This window comes from Somniosus microcephalus, chromosome 28, assembly GCF_052327205.1.
Source record: "Somniosus microcephalus isolate GS21.2 chromosome 28, FLI_Smic_1.0, whole genome shotgun sequence".
NCBI lineage: Eukaryota > Metazoa > Chordata > Chondrichthyes > Squaliformes > Somniosidae > Somniosus > Somniosus microcephalus.
Window position 1 is genome coordinate 28866346 of NC_141014.1, and position 17378 is coordinate 28883723.

At 46.9% G+C, this 17378-nt stretch overlaps 1 protein-coding gene across 3 annotated transcripts in view; it reads left to right on the top strand.

The window, feature by feature from the left end:
* The window catches only part of pla2g6 (phospholipase A2, group VI (cytosolic, calcium-independent)), an 85029-nt gene extending 79001 nt beyond the window's left edge, over positions 1-6028 (top strand). For all 3 annotated transcript variants that reach the window (XM_085969647.1, XM_085969646.1, XM_085969648.1), the window contains 3 exons: positions 1243-1410; positions 2990-3063; positions 5334-6028. In XM_085969647.1, coding sequence (XP_085825773.1) covers positions 1243-1410; positions 2990-3063; positions 5334-5478 — 387 coding nt within the window. In that variant the 3' untranslated portion in view covers positions 5479-6028. The remainder of the gene's footprint in view (positions 1-1242; positions 1411-2989; positions 3064-5333) is intronic.
* The last annotated feature ends 11350 nt before the right edge of the window (positions 6029-17378 follow it).

The following is a 17378-nucleotide window of genomic DNA, read 5'->3' on the forward strand; positions in this document are numbered from 1 at the left end:
TTTGAGACATTGAGAGTGACCATTGGAGGGCTCACGTTGCTCATAGCAATGTCATATAGCTGGTGATACTTTACTGAGTAAAGGTCGTAAAAGATCCCGTGGCACTATTTTGAAGAAGAGCAGGGGGGTTCTGCCCGGTGTCCTGGGGTCAATATTTATCCCTCAATCCACAAAACAAAAACAGATTATCCGGTCATTATCACACTGCTGTTTGTGGGAGCTTGCTGTGCGCAACCTGGCTGCCGCGTTTCCCACATTACAACAGTGACCACACTCCAAAAGTACTTAATGGGCTGTAAAGCGATTTGAGATGGCCAGTGGTCGTGAACGGCGCTATATAAATGCAAGTCTTTTTCTTGTGAGTTCAAGCAAAGCATTCTGCATTTAAAAGATTGAACATTCTCGTCGCTCTTCCGATGGCCCAGTGGGTTATATGGTGTGAGCTGTACAGGAAAGGAAAGTCACTGGTTTGGTCCATGATCTATGCTTATCTTGCTGATCTCAATTGAAATATTGCTGTAGTTGACCCAGGCTAGGGAGGGGAGCGGGGAGGGGGGGAATTTTTTTTTAAATTCATTTTTATGGGATGTGGGCGTCGCTGGCAAGACCAGCATTTATTGCCCATCCCTAATTGCCCTTGAGAAGGTGGTGGTGAGCCCCCTTCTTGAACCGCTGCAGTCCGTGTGGTGAAAGCACTCCCACAGTGCTGTTAGGGAGGGAGTTCCAGGATTTTGACCCAGTGACGAGGAAGGATCAGCTGATATACTTCTAAGTCAGGATGGTGTGTGGCTTGGAGGGGAACTTGGAGGTGGTGTTGTTCCCATGCGCCAGCTGCCCTTGTCCTTCTATCAGGATTCTTGACCACTATCCTCCTGGAAGTGAGCATATATTGAGGTTGGATGAGGACAAGACTGAACCAAAATTAAACTCAACTCTGATGACTCTGCTGTCAAAATTGACGCTTACTATCCCACATGAAGAATAGCCTACTTGGTACAGGCATTGGAGAATGGAATTCTTGAAATCAGTAGAGAATTCCCTTCCCTCTTGTCTGATGAGTTGTACAGAACCGTGTACAATAGTCTGAAAGAGGCTTGTGACTACACCCTCAAACAGCAGGGAAGTTAATCACTAAATGTTACAAGGTAAGGAACAAAAATTAGGGGATCGGTTTGCGGTTGCAACTTTTGCCTGTCATGGTGTCGGTTTGTGTTTTCCAATTAAACTGTGTTCAATTTACAGGGCAGAGAGGGTCAGATGAAGAGGCTCGGCATTGTTGTTTCCCTTGGAACAGGAAAGCCGCCACAGGTACCTGTGACCTCTGTCGATGTCTTTCGTCCCTCCAATCCCTGGGAACTGGCTAAAACGGTCTTTGGTGCCAGGGAGCTGGGCAAGATGGTGGTTGACTGTGTAAGTAGAATGCGTAGGAAGTGTGCTTGCTTTCCCTTCCCTTGTAGGAATTTCTTCTTCTTAGGCAGTCCCTCGGAACCGAGGATGACTTGCTTCCACATTAAAAATGAGTTCTCAGGTGACTGATGAGTCCACTGCGGGACCTACAGGGTTGGATTTTGTCAATGGGGAGCTTTTGGAGGCGGGACTCCCACTTGTTGGGTTTTAGTCCCGCCTCCATCGACTGGTAGCCAACCCACGCTATTTTCCCTTGATTGACCTTGTTAAGCCAGCCCAGCGGGCTCAGCAGGCCAATTAAGGGAAAGCCGGTTACTGGTGACATCAGCGAGTGCCGTTTCATCTGTCAAGAGCTTTTGACAGATGAAATGTCATCGTTTGACAGCTCTGTGAAGCTGTCAAACACTGACAATCTGTCTTCTAACTTGAGTCCTTCTACTCAGAGAGCTCTCCAGACCAGAAAGCAGAGGCTGCAGCTTTTGACAGTTCAGCGGCCATTCTGCTTTCTGTGCTGGTGAGCTGAGGGACTCCCGAGACCTGAAGGGAGGAAGCCTGCAGGAAGAAGTAAAGGTAAGTAAAACTTATTAAAATACTTTACACACACCTCACACACTTACCTCTGCACACATGCACCCATTACTCACCTGCACACCGGACATCTTGGCCCCTCCGACCCCCACAGACCGACGGCCCGCCTCGCTGACCCTGGCGAGGTTCGGAGCCGTTGGGAAGCCCACACTTCAGGGCTCGAAATAGGGATTAGCCAAAAAAACTGCCTGTTAACAGGCAGTTAATTGGCATTCATCCCCTACCCGCCTCTTGGCAAGATGGCACGGAGGCGGGTTGGGGGCAGGTTGGGCACCCGCCCCCAAATTCTGCCATTTTCCCGGCAGTCCTGCCTCCAAAGCCGCCTCCCCGGGGCTGGCAAAATCCAGCCCACAGTCTCTGTCACAGGTGGGGCAGACGGTGGTTGAAGGGGCGGGTGGGTGGGGTGCTTGGGTTGACGTGCGCTCCTTGCGCTGCTTGTATGAATTTACTATTCTTTAGAGTGCGGTGTTTAAGGACTCACTGGGTTTGTTATTTTTGTGACTCTTGTAATCTTTCCCATCACTTCAAAACCAGCTGAATCTGCCTTTTACTACAATAAGCTTGAAACTGGTGAAAGTTCTTGACAGATCACAAGTTCCGGGTTTTCGCGCATGCGCTTCGCACGCCTAAACCCGGAACCTGCGTGGCCCTTACGGGCGCGCACACGCCTCGTACGCACCCACAGGGGGGGCGCAAATTACGGCCTGATATAATTATTATTGCTGAAATAATGAGACTTTTTTTTAAAGTGCATACGGGATATTTGTTTTCAAAATTAAATTGAAGGATATTATAGTCCTCCCCTCTCCCCAAGCCACACCGCTACATCTTCTGAACTGGCTAACCGGCGGAACTGGCGCCAGTCTGGGAGTACGCTGCCCTGCCAGTGCAAGGCCTGCGGCAGTGAGAGAACGAAATGTGTCTTGGCGATGTGAGGAGAGAGACTAGTACATGAGTCACCGTAGTAATGGGACCTTTGCCTTCTGTTTATCAGTGCACTGATTCTGATGGTCGAGCAGTAGATCGAGCCAGAGCCTGGTGTGAAATGGTGGACGTTCCATATTTCAGGTATGCATTGGATTTGATTAGTCAGGCAGAGGCATCAGTATGGGGGGGAGGGGGATGTGGGGTCGCACTTGTTACCTGGACCTCTCTGCAAAGATTGATCTATCCTCCAGATAATGATGCCAGTACCAAGGTGCACTCTAATCTTGGAGTTCAATTGGGAATCATTTCTAACCCCTGAGATTAGATTATCGCTTTGTATTCACTATTGCCTGTGCTCGCTGACCTACATTGGTTCCCGGTTAAGCAACGCCTCGATTTAAAAATTCTCATCCTTGTTTTTAAATCCCTCCATGGCCTCGCCCCCCCTCCCTATCTCTGTAATCTCCTCCAGCCCCACAATCCTCCAAGATATCTGCGTTCCTCCAATTCTGGCCTCTTGAGCATCCCCGGTTTTAATCACTCCACCATTGGTGGCCGTGCCTTCTGTTGCCTAGGCCCTAAGCTCTGGAATTCCCTCCCTAAACCTCTCCGCCTCACTACCTCTCTCTCCTCCTTTAAGACGCTCCCTAAAACCTACCTCTTTGACCAAGCTTTTGGTCACCTGCCCTAATTTTCCTTATGTGGCTCGGTGTCAAATTTTGCCTGATAATGCTCCTATGAAGCACCTTGGGACCTTTTACTACGTTAAAGGTGCTATATAAATACAAATTGCTGTTGGACATCTCCTTTTGGTAGATCCTCCTAGCATTACTCATGTGTAGTCAGTAGTCTGGTTATGATGTTTAGCTGCTAAATTGTGGCAGTGTCTAACCTGGCCTGTCCTTTGAAGACCATTGCACAAGATCTCCGTGCAGGAAGCGGTTCTAAATCGGCGAATCCAGGTAATTGTAGATGCTTGTAAATTCTTGTACGTTGCTTGGACCTGTTTGTAAATGTTTTGCTCCAAGTCAGAAGAACCCAGCATTGGCTTTCTGGCAGGCTGGCTTTCTTTCACAATTGTTTTGCCTATGTATAAAAATAAAAATGCGATGTCTGCAGGGCGGCGGTCGTGCGCTAGATGTGAGACAGGTATATTATCCATTACCTACGGCCATTACTGTTCTGAATCTTGATAACAGCAGTCTGGGCGTAACTACCACGGCGCCCAGCTTGTTGCACGATGATGCTCACACTGAATGATCAACAAGTGTAATGAGTACAATTTTCAGCCCTGGCAATGAAATGCAGGCAAATCTTTTACATGTGGGGTTTGTCTTGTTTGAAATTTGTGTGGCTGGAGGGTTGGAAAGGGCTGTTCTTACTGCAGTTGCTTCATTAGTAGATTAATCTCCACCATCAGAAACCAAGATCCATTATTACAGAATCATAGAAATTTACGGCCCATCGTGTCCGCGCCGGCCGACAAAGAGCGATCCAGCCTAATCCCACTTTCCAGCTCTCGGTCCGTAGCCCTGTAGGTTACCGCACTTCCAGTGCATATCCAAGTACTTTTTAAATGTGATGAGGGTCTCTGCCTCTCCCACTCTTTCAGGCAGTGAGTTCCAGACCCCCACCACCCTCTGGGTGAAAAATGCTCTCCTCAACTCCCCTCTAATCCTTCTACCAATTACTTTAAATCTATGCCCCCTGGTTATTGACCTCTCTGCTAGGGGAAATAGGTCCTTCCTACCCACTCTATCTAGGCCCCTCATAATTTTATACACCTCAATTAAGTCTCCCCTCAGCCTCCTCTGTTTCAAAGAAAACAACCCCAGCCTATCCAATCTTTCCTCATAGCTAAAAGCATCTGCAGGTTGAGAAGTATGCAAGTTAATGGTAACATCGATTTTAAACTTTCTATGTGGCCCAGAAGACTCACTAGTACACACCTGAACAGCCCACAAAGCTTAGACACTCGTTCTAAAAATGTCACTTTTTTTTCTTTTTAAGCACACTAGATCTTTACTTTACTGAATTAACCCAGACTTTGACCTGTCCAGTCGGGTGGGAATTTGGTAGCTCTGGCGCTGCATAGTATCATTAGCCATCATTATCAAACTCTCGCCTGCTGAAACTCTGGCTTTAACGCACGTCTCCTTGGCTTGGCGGCTCGCCCTGCTGGAGACCGCGTTCCGTGTTGGCTGTGACATCTGTCGTGCTGCTGGGGCTGGACCGTTTCACGGGACTGGCCTATTCTCAGTGCCGCTCCCTCATCCATCAGTGAGGTTTGGTAGCGCGAGGTCTTGCCGCAGCCCTGGTGCCTTTATCGCGGCGGCTGACCGCGTGAGGAAGCCGAGTGAATTGAGTTTTATGAACGAATCTGATTTGATATTTCGGTAATTTCTTTCCAGGCTTAACTCCCAGCTGAAGACAGACGTGATGTTGGATGAGATTGACGACGCTGTTTTGGTCAACATGCTTTGGGATACTCAAATCTACATCCATCAGGAGAGGGAGAGAATCCAGCAACTCGCCCAGCTTCTTTTAAATGCTTGACTTCGGTGGTTGAGGGGGGAGGGGTAAGAGGAAAATGAAGGATAAATTAAAGACTGACAAAATTGGCTTAGCAACCTCCTACCATATTGATGCTGCAGGAGCTGACTGAATATTTAGCACAAGTATATATATTTAATTTTTCTAATGCTGATAACTAAAACCACAATGCTGCTTTGTCCGACACTGCACCATCTCAACCCAACATTAACTCACAGTGGCCGACCCTCAGGAGGTTTGTGCCTTGTACAAAGAAAGTCAAGGAGAAGAAGAAAGAAATAGAGAGGCAATACTGATCAAGAGCGTACGCACCCATAAATGTCATAACCCGTCTTTTTCCTTTACAGATGCACCTGCTGTGTAATTCCAGGGTCTGTATTTGAGAAGGACTGCTGCTGTGTTTGTGATGGGTAGTTGCTGGTTTGTGGAAATTAGGAGCAGGCTTGATAGGTTGAATGGCCTGCACACGCTCTCCAGTGTTCTTATCGAATCAACTAGAAACCTTTTGATTTTTTTCTCCCTCTTCAAAAATCCAGAGTCTACGACGGTCTACCAACTCAGTGTTGGGATGATTTATCTATCAGATGTAACAATAATTGCAACCACGTGGAATGAAACACTATTTTTTCGATGTGTCTAGTCATAACCAACGTTCCCTGTAATTTTTGTTTCTGGGTGCACGGCCCCTTTAAGTGGCTGTTCCATTGAAATGTTCGTGCATGTGCGCGGTTATTCCCAATTGAAAAGCCGGCGAGCGGCCTGCGGGGGGAGATCCAGACCGACGCACGGCTTGAAGGGAGCATTGGTCATGACCCCTTTTTCCATTTACTTTTAGTGCTGACTCATCACAGTTACCCGGCCGATCAGAGTTCCCGCCCTGGGGAAGAGGAACTGTATCATGAAATAATCAAGAAATACCAAACGCCTGGTCATTATATTACTATATATTTTTTTGTCTTTAAACTTTTGCGCTGATCCACATTTCTTTCAAGTTGATAGTAAAAGGCTGCTAATGTCTGTTTAAAAATACTGGCAAAACATTTGTGTCCTTATCAAGCCAAATGGACAGTGTAAGCGGTTACCGTCAATTGGTGGACCAATCAGAATCATTTAATCCAAGTGGTAATTAATAAGTGTATGCGGACTGCAGTTCCCACAGTGCTTTGCTGTGTTTGAGCAGGTTCACTGAATGCAGCACAGCACCATGGGAATTTTTAATCTTGACCTAAACTCCATCAGACTCTTCATTGAACGACATTTTTGTGCCTGTGGTAGTGAGCGTGCAAGAAAAGTGTTTTTTAAATTTTGGTTCTTTGTTACAAGAGAAAGCAAGTACAGAGGAATTACTTTTAGCGTGGAGTAGTTTCTCATCTCTTTTTCCCCCCCCCTTACCCACCCACCCCATTACCCCAATTTAGTTAGTCTAGTGAGTTTAGGGTAGCGTCGATGCATTCTGGGCTTGGATAAGTTCTAAGATCGTTGTTTGGCTGGGATTAAAGGTACGAATCAGTCAGACGAGACATTAAACCGAGGCCCCGCCTGCCCTCTCTCTGGTGGATGTAAAAAAAAAAAAAAATCCCATTTGTGGGAGCTTGCTGTGCGCAAATTGGCTGTTGTGTTTCCTACATTCCAGCAGGGGCTACACTTAAAAAAAAAAAGAAATAAAGAAGAACTTCATTGGCTGTAAAGCACTTGAGGTCGTCCTGAGGTCATGAAAGGTGCTATATAAATGCAAATCTTTCTTTATTTTGATGGAATAGATGGCACATTGCCTCAGGAAAGGACAAACGTGATGGGCCGAATGGACTTTCTTCTCTGCTTTCATTGTTTTTTTTGTTGTTGTTCTAATTGGCACTGAACTGAGGGTCTTACTTTACTGTATGGGAACTGTTTTGTTTTAATATATTTGAATCATTGCACTCTGTTTGATGGTTGTGTTGTGACTCACTGGGTCATGTAAATGCTGCTGTGCTGATTAGTCTGTTGAAATGGAGACTTGACAAACCATTTCATGTATGTAAGCATAAAGGCTCCTACTGACGATACAAAGTTAAAACTGGAAGACAGAGTATCTCTGTTCTGTCATCTGTGTTTACGAACTTCCTGTCTTGATTTTCACTAATCATGTACGATGTGACTACAATAAATGGATAACTCGGAACTTTTCAGGCTTCTCACTGTTTAAACGAAGCGAATTCACTTCAGCAAATGGTTGGACTGGGCCCACGGAAGGAGAATTTCAGTCAACAGATGGCTGCTGGTAATTCGCAAGGATACGCCAACTCTCATTTATATCGTATTTCTCACAGCATGGAATGCCTGAGCCTTAAACAAGGTGGAAAAGATGGACAGTGATTAGGAATGGGAGGGGGTGGGTGGGTGGGGGGGGGGGCGGATTTTAAGAGGGTAGGGGGAGAGACGAAAGAGACTGATTTTTAGGAGAATGGGGGGATAGCAAGGCAAAGCGACAAAAAAATTCTGGAGATTAACAGCTGAAGGGACAGCCTTCAGTCGTGGTGTGGCGAGCAAGTCGCAGCCTGGTGGATGAGGAGCGTGGGGAAGAGTAGTTGGAGGAGATTGGGAGAGCATGGAGGGGAAGGATTTGAAGATGAGATGGGGAGGCTGTAGCATAGTGGTTGTCATAAATCTCATCCTCATAAAGAAACTACTCCTGAAATAACGCTGGACAGCCAACTGGTGGCGCCGTCCAAGGAGTATAAATACTCTGGCGTGGGCCCAGCTTGCCCAGGACATTTTGTAAGACAGGAACTAGTGAAGTACAACTAGACCTCCATGTTCTGAAACAACTTGATTAAAGCCTTGCTTTATACTCGAACCAAGTGCGTAGTGAGTTTTATTACGTCAGTGGTTATGTAACTGGACTACTAATCCAGAGGCCTGGGCTAATGATCCAGAAGTTCAAATCCCACCACGGCAGCTGGGGAATTTAAATTCAATTGAATAAATCTGGAATAAAAAGCTAGTATCAGTAATGAAACTATCGGATTGTCGTAAAAACCCATCTGGTTCACTAATGTCCTTTAGGGAAGGAAATCTGCCGTCCTTACCCGGTCTGGCCGATATGTGCGACTCCAGATCCACAACAATGTGGTTGACTCTTAACTGCCCTCTGAAATGGCCTAGCAAGCCACTCAGTTGTAACAAACTGCTAGGAAAGACAATAATACCACCCGGCATCAATCTAGGCACCGGCTTCGCACAAGACAACGGCACACCCAGCCCAGTCAACCCTGCAAAGTCCTCCTTACCAACATCTGGGGACTTGTGCCAAAATTCGGAGAGCTGTCCCACAGACTAATCAAGCAACGGCCTGACATCCTCACAGAATCATATCTTTCAGCCAATGTCCCAGACTCCTCCATCACCATCCCTGAGGGGGCGGCACAGTGGTTTACAGTCGGGAGGGAGCGGGCCTGGGAGTCCTCAACATTGATTCTGGACCCAATGAAGTCTCATGGCTTCAGGTCAAACATGGGCAAGGACACCTCCTGCTGATTACCACCTACCGCCCTCCCTCAGCTGATGAATCAGTACTCCTCCATGTTGAACATCACTTCGAAGCACTGAGAGCAGCAAGGGCACAGAATGTACTCTGGGTGGGGGACTTCAATGTCCATCACCAAGAGTGGCTCGGTAGCACCACTCCTGACCGAGCTGGCCGAGTCCTGAAGGACATAACTGCCAGTCTGGGCCTGTGACAGGTGGTGAGAGAACCAACAAGAGGGAAAAACCTACTTGACCTCATCCTCACCAATCTACCTGTCACAGAAGCATCTGTCCATGACAGCATTGGTAGCAGTGACCACCACACAGTCCTTGTGGAGACGAAGTCCCGTCTTCACACTGAGGACACCCTCCATTGTGTTGTGTGGCACTACCACCGTGCTAAATGGGATAGATTCAGAACAGATCTAGCAGCTCAGAACTGGGCATCCATGAGGCGCTGTGGGCCATCAGCAGCAGCAGAATTTTATTCCACCACAATCTGTAACCTCATGGCCTGGCATATCCCTCATTGTACTATTACCATCAAGCCAGGGGACCAGCCCTGGTTCAATAAGGAGCGTAGAAGAACATGCCAGGAGCAGCACCAGGCGTACCTAAAATTTAGGTACAAACCTGGGAAAGCTGCAACACAGGACTACATGCATGCTAAACATCGGAAGCAGCATGCTATAGACAGGTCTAAGAGATCCCACAATCAACCGATCAGATCAAAGCGTTGCAGTCCTGCCACATCCAGTCGTGAATGGTGGTGGACCATTAAACAACTAACGGGAGGAGAAGGCTCCATGAATATCCCCATCCTCAATGATGGTGGAGCCCACACATGAGTGCAAAAGACAAAGCTGAAGCATTTGCAACCATCTTCAGCCAGAAGTGCCGAGTGGATGATCCATATCGGCCTCCTCCTGAGGTCCCCACCACCACAGAAGCCAGTCTTCAGCCAATTCGATTCACTCCACGTGATCTCAAGAAACGGCTGAGTGCACTGGATACAGACAAGGCTATGGGCCCCGACAACATCCCGGCTGTCGTGCTGAAGACTTGTGCTCCAGAACTAGCCGCGCCTCTAGCCAAGCTGTTCCAGTACAGCTACAACACTGGCATCTATCTGACAATGTGGAAAACTGCCCAGGTATGTCCTATCCATAAAAAGCATAACAAAACCAATCCAGCCAATTACCATCAGTCTACTCTCAATCATCAGCAAAGTGATGGATGGTGTCGTCGACAGTGCTATCAAGCGGCACTTACCAATAACCTGCTAACCGATGCTCAGTTTAGGTTTGGCTAGGACCACTCGGCTCCAGACCTCATTACAGCCTTGGTCCAAACATGGACAAAAGAGCTGAATTCCAGAGGTGAGGTGAGAGTGACTGCCCTTGACATCAAGGCAGCATTTGACCAAGTGTGGCATCAAGGAGCCCTAGTAAAACTAAAGTCAATGGGAATCAGGGGGGAACTCTCCAGTGGTTGGAGTCATACCTAGCAAAAAGGAAGATGGTTGTGGTGGTTGGAGGACAATCATCTCAGCTCCAGGACTTTGCTGCAGGAGTTCCTCAGGGCAGTGTCTTAGGCCCAACCATCTTCAGCTGCTTCATCAATGACCTTCCCTCCATCATAAGATCAGAAGTGGGGTTGTTCGCTGATGACTGCACAGTGTTCAGTGCCATTCACAACTCTCAGATAATGAAGCAGTCCATGCCCGCATGCAGCAAGACCTGGACGACGTTCAGGCTTGGGCTGATAAGTGGCAGATAACATTCATGCCACACATGTGCCAGGTGTAATGATATCAGCAAATAGAGCTGGTATTTGCCTGTTTGATTATGATGCCTTATCAGCATGGTTGCATGTATTGATTGCTTGTGCCTGAACAGCAGAGGGCATGTGACCAAGACAAGCAAGGCAGTTTAGTTTAGTTTCAGTTTCGTTCTAGATGCATCACAAGCATCGTGTCTCCTGTAAAAGCTGTATAAAAGAGTTGAACAGACTTTAGATTAAAAGACATTCTCTTTCATAAATGTCTCGTCATTGAACCCACAAAGAAATCAATACATGGTGTCAGAAGTGACTGAAAGAGATGAAGAGAAAAAATCTGAAGTTAAATCAGCTCTCCACAGATTAGCAAGCCAAAAGAGAACATCGTTACTTACCATTAGAGAATAGCTAACGAAGTGAAAAAATGGAAGGTTTGCACCCACTGGCGACGCTTCAGTTGACAGGTAATGTGGCTGAAAATTGGAGGAGGTTCAAACAACGTTTGGGGTTGTATTTATCAGCAATCGGAGCTGATGAGAAAAGTAATAAAAGGAAATCGTCACTGTTCTTACATGTCGTGGGTGATGAAGCGCTGGAGGTGTATAATAACTTCACATTCGCTGCTAATGGAGACAAAATGAAGCTAGATAAAATAATGGAACAGTTTGAGGCCTACTGCATACCTTAACATGACGTTTGAGAGGCACAGATTTTTCACGTGTACAGAAAACGGGTGAGACTATTGATCAGTATGTGACTGAACTGAGAAACAGAAGCAAATCGTGTGAATTTGGGGGACTGACAGACTCGCTGATAAAAGACAGACTGGTGTGTGGTATTCCAGATAATGGTCTAAGGGAAAGACTGCTAAGAGAGCAAGATCTAGACCTGGGGAAAAGCCATAGCACTGTGTAGGGCTACAGAGACTGTGAAGTTGCAGGCAAAGGAGCTGTTCAGTGACAATAGCTGCAACGTGGATGCAGTGAGAATGAACGGACATAAACCGTTTAACAAAAAGAGCGCCAATGTGAAAAAAGAGGCGTGGCCAGCGAACGAAAATGAAAGGGACAATCGAAAGACATGCAGTCGATGCAGTACACAGCATCCACCAAAAAAGTGTCCAGCATATGGTAAAACATGCAATAGTTGCAACAAAAACAACCATTATGCCCGTTGCTGCAAGAACCAAGTGCAACAAAGCAAGGTCCATGCAGTAGGTGAAAGCGACATAGAGGAGTTCTATGTAGATGTTGTGTCTGAAAACAAAAAAGAAGAAAGAGACTGGATGTTGACACTAAAAGTGAATGACATACACATTCCATTTAAATTGGATACTGGAGCACAAGTTAATGTGATATCAAAGACTGATTTTAAGAAAATTAGACCCAGACCAAAGATACATGGAATAAAAGTGAAAGTGACAGGATACTCAGGTACTGATATACCAGTGAAAGGAAGATGCATTGTCAAAGTAACACACAAGGACAGAGAGCACACGCTAGCATTAATCGTGGTGCCAAAGGATGTGCAAGCCATACTAGGTTTAAAAGCCTGTGAGAGACTGAACCTGGTAAAGAGAGTCCTCGTTGTGGAAAGCGAAGGAGAGACAGTCTATGATGAACTGAATGTTGCGTACACACCGGGTAAGCTGATGTATACAGCAGACACGTTGTCCAGAGCTGTTGACCCAGGAGAGCCCGCAAACACAGTGAAAAGACTGAAGTACAAGGCAAAAGACAGTGGAACTGACTTCTACCAGAGCATGCTTGTATACCGCACAACGCTGCTCGAGTGTGGTATGTCACCAGCCCAACTCCTGATGGGACGTTGGCTAAGGTCAAACCTACCCATCCCGGAGAACCTCCTGAAAACAAAAGAGGGGGAGAAAGTGAGGAAGTTCAAAGAACAACAGAAAGAAAAGCAAAAGTACTACTATGACAGAGGAACACAAAACCTACCTGAACTCCACACTGGTGACCAAGTAAGGTTGAAAGACAAAACAAACACATGGACTCAGAAGGGAACTGTCCTGAGTGAAGTTCAACCAAGATCATACACCATTCAGACAGATGAGGGTGCTGTTCTGAGAAGAAATCGTTGAGATCTTCTCATGGGACCAGCCACAGCAGGTCAAGAGACTGATACTGTTGAACAACCTGATCACATAGCTGAGAACACATCATCTGAGGCAACAACTCAGATTCAAGGACAATCAATCAGAAAATCCTCAAGACACGTGAAGCCTCCTGAGAGACTCATTGAGCAAATTTAAGGACTATTGTTATAGAAGGAAGTAATGTTATCTTATTCTTTCTTCAAGTTCTAGTGTATATTGACATATTTCATGTGAACACACAAAGCAAGGTTAAAAAACCTTGATCATGATAACGATAATGTAAGTTCATTAAGTGTTAGTTAAAATGCAGATTAATACAAAGAAAACATGTTGTTAGTTAAAAGTAAAATACTTTTGTTTTAAGAAAAGGAGATGTAATGATATCAGCAAATAGAGATGGTATTTGCCTGTTTGATTATGATGCCTTATCAGCATGGTTGCATGTATTGATTGCTTGTGCCTGAACAGCAGAGGGCATGTGACCAAGACAAGCAAGGCAGTTTAGTTTAGTTTCAGTTTCGTTCTAGATGCATCACAAGCATCGTGTCTCCTGTAAAAGCTGTATAAAAGAGTTGAACAGACTTTAGATTAAAAGACATTCTCTTTCATAAATGTCTCGTCATTGAACCCACAAAGAAATCAATACACCAGGCAATGATTATCTCCAACAAGCGAGCGTCTAATCACCTCCCATTGACATTCAACAGCATTACCATCGCCAAATCCCCCACCATCTACATCCTAGGGGTTACCATTGACCAGAAACTTAACTGGACCAGCCACAAAAATACAGTGGCAACAAGAATGGATCAGAGGATGGGTATTCTGCGGTGAGTATCTCACCTCCTGACTCCCTGAAGACTTTCCACCTTCTACAAGGCACAAGTCAGGAGTGTGATGGAATACTCTCCACTTGCCTGGATGAGTTCAGCTCCCACAACACTCAAGAAGCTCGACACCATCCAGGACAAAGCAGCCCACTTGATTGGCACTCCATCCACCACCTTAAACATTCACTCCCTCCACCACCGGCGGACCGTGGCTGCAGTGTGTACCATCTACAAGATGCACTGCAGCAACTCGCCAACTTGATAAGGTATTTTCTGTCTTGCTTCCGTTCTCACCCTTTCCTCGGTTCAAACGATGCTTGAGGTGGTTCTCATTGTGCTGACTTAGAGTTGCATTCGACATATCGTCCCCACCCCTCCTTTAGCATAACATCTGCTATTGTTTCCTTTGATGTAACACCTCCCAAACCCGCGACCTCTTCCACCTAGAAGGACAAGGGCAGCAGGCACATGGGAACACCACCACCTCCAAGTTCCTCTCCCAGTCACACACTATCCTGACCTGGAAATATATCGCTGGTCCTTCATCGTCGCTGGGTCAAAATCCTGGTACTCCCGGCAGTACCTTCACCACACGGACTGCAGCGGTTCGAGAAGGCGGATCACCACCACCTTCTCGAGGGCGATTAGGGATGGACAATAAAAGCTGGCCTTGCCAGCAACGCCCACATCCCTTAAACGAATAATAACAAAAAATTTATTAACAGAAGTTTCGGAAACCGCCAATTTTTAGAAGTACTGTCGAACATTGTGACTGTACTCTCCTGTTACCAAGTGTAGGGGGGCGATTTTGCCAGCCCTGGGGTGGCAAGACTGCTGGGAAAATGGCAGAATCTGGGGGCGGGTACCCATCCCGCCCCAACCCGCCCACGTGCCATCTTCCCAGGAGGCGGGTTGGGGCGGGATGGGTACCCGCGCTGGGAGCCACCTCCTCGAGGCGGGAAGGGGATTAGTGCCTTTTTGGAGAATCCCTATTTTGCCACCTAAAGTGTGGGCTTCCCGACGGCTCCGAACCTCGCCAGGGCCACCGATGCGGACCGTGGGTCTGCGGGGGTCGGAGGGGCCGAGATGTCCGGTGTGCTGGTGTGATGGGTGCAGGTGTGCAGAGGTAAGTGTGTGAGGTGAGTGTTGAGTGTTTTAAAAGCGTTACTTACCTTTGCTTCTTCCTCCAGGCTTCAACCCTTCAGGTCTCGGGAGTCCCTCAGCTCACCGGCAGAGAAAGCAAAATGGCCGCTGCATTCTCAAATGCATCAGCCTCTGCTTTCTGCTCAGGAAGGCTTTCTAATTGAGTCTTGAGTAAAGACTCAACTGAGAAGACAGATTGTCAGTGTGTGACAGCTTCACAGAGCTGTCAAACGATGACATTTCATCCGGCTTCACAAGGTCAATCAAGGGAAAATAGCATGGGTTGGCCACATGTCGATGGAGGCGGGACTAAAACCCAACAAGTGGAAGTCCCGCCTCCAAAAGCTCCCCATTGAGAAAATCCAGCCCTAGGTGGCCGAATGAGGCCATTCTGGGGTTTGTGTCTGAACCAAGGGACGCTGTTACAATGAAACAGTCACCGTGTGCATCACTGGGGCATCATCAAGCCACTCTTCCCCATACCATTGCCCTTCATAGTCAAAAAGATGCAGCTTAGCTGGGCAAAATGGCCTTTTGTGTCAGCTGTGGCTCGGTGGGTAGCACACACTCGCCTCTGAGTCAGAAGGTTGTGGGTTCAAATCCCACTCCAGGGACTTGAGTACATAAATCTAGGCTGACGCTCCCAGTGCAGTGCTGAGGGAGCGCCGCACTGTCGGAGGTGCCGTCTTTCGGATGAGACGTTAAACCGAGGCCCCCATCTGCTCTCTCAGGTGGATGTAAAAGATCCCGCGGCCACTATTTTGAAGAAGAGCAGAGGAGTTTTCCCCGGTGTCCTGGGGCCAATATTTATCCCTCAACCTACATCACTAAAACAGATTATCTGGTCATTATCACATTGCTGGTTGTGGGAGCTTGCTGTGCGCAAATTGGCTGCCGCATTTCCCACAGTACAACAGTGACTACACTTCAAAAGTACTTCCTTGGCTGTAAGGTGCTTTGAGACGTCTGGTGGTCGTGAAAGACGCTATAGAAATGCAAGTCTTTGTTTTCCTGTATGTCACCTTGGCCCAGCTGAAGTACTTGTATCTCAGTCAGGAGATAGAGGCGAGAGTGCTACCCACTGAGCCACAGCTGACATGTAGACCCTAATAAAGTGCGGTGACTTTTTTAAAGAGGGGAGTAAGTCATCACATCGTAATTAGAATTTAACTACACGTGACCTGTCCTACCTTGATTTTTTCAAAAAGTGGAAAAGAGTTTCTATGCCCTGTAATTACAAGAGGCAACCGATAGGTGGCGCTGTCTGCTAGGAGAAATGGGTTGAGACTGATTCAACAACAACAACTTGTATTTATATTTTGTATTTATATAGCGCCTTTAATGTAGTAAAACGTCCCAAGGCGCTGCACAGGAGTATTATAAGACAAAAAAATTTGACACAGAGCTTTTTATAAATGGCCCAGAACTTGCGCTCCTGATGACGGCAAACTGGCAGCCTTTGAAAGTGACCGCAACATAGAAACATAGGAGCAGGAGTAGGCCATTCGGCCCCTCGAGCCTGCTCCGCCATTCAATGAGATCATGGCTGATCATCCAAATTCAGTCCCCTGTCCCTGCTTTCTCCCCATATCCCTTGATCCCTTTAGCCTTAAGAAATATATCCAACTCTTTCTTGAATATATTTAATGAATTGGCCTCTACTGCCTTCTGTGGTAGAGAATTCCACAGGTTCACCACTCTCTGGGTGAAGAAATTCCTCCTCATCTCTGTCCTAAATGGCTTACCCCTTATCCTTAGACTGTGACCCCTGGTTCTGGACTCCCCCGCCATCGGGAACATCCTTCCTGCATCTAGTCTGTCTAGTCCTGTTAGAATTTTATAAGTTTCAGTGAGATCCCCTCTCATTCTTCTAAACTCTAGCGAATATAAGCCTAATCGACTCAATCTCTCTTCATACGTCATTCCTGCCATCCCAGGTATCAGTCTGGTGAATCTTCGCTGCACTCCCTCCATGGCAAGAACATCCTTCCTCAGATAAGGCGACCAAAACTGCACACAATACTCAAGGTGTGGTCTCACCAAGGCCCTGTACAACTGCAGCAAGACATCCTTGTTCCTGTACTCGAATCCTCTCGCTATGAAGGCCAACGTACCATTTGCCTTCTTAACCGCCTACTGCACCTGCATGCTCACCTTCAGCGACTGGTGCACAAGGACACCCAGGTCTCGTTGCACTTCCCCTTTTCCCAATCTATTGCCATTCAGATAATAATCTGTCTTCCTGTTTTTGCCACCAAAGTGGATAACCTCGCATTTATCCACATTATTCTGCACCTGCCATGCATCTGCCCAATCACCCAACCTGTCCAAATCATACTGAAGTTTCTCTGCATCCTCCTCACAGCACACACGCCCACCCAGCTTTGTGTCATCTGCAAACTTGGAGATATTACATCTAGATCCCTCGTCTAGATCATTAATATATATTGTGAATAACTGGGGTCCTCGCACCGATCCCTGCAGTACCCCACGAGTCACTGCCTGCCACTCGGAAAAAGACCCGTTTA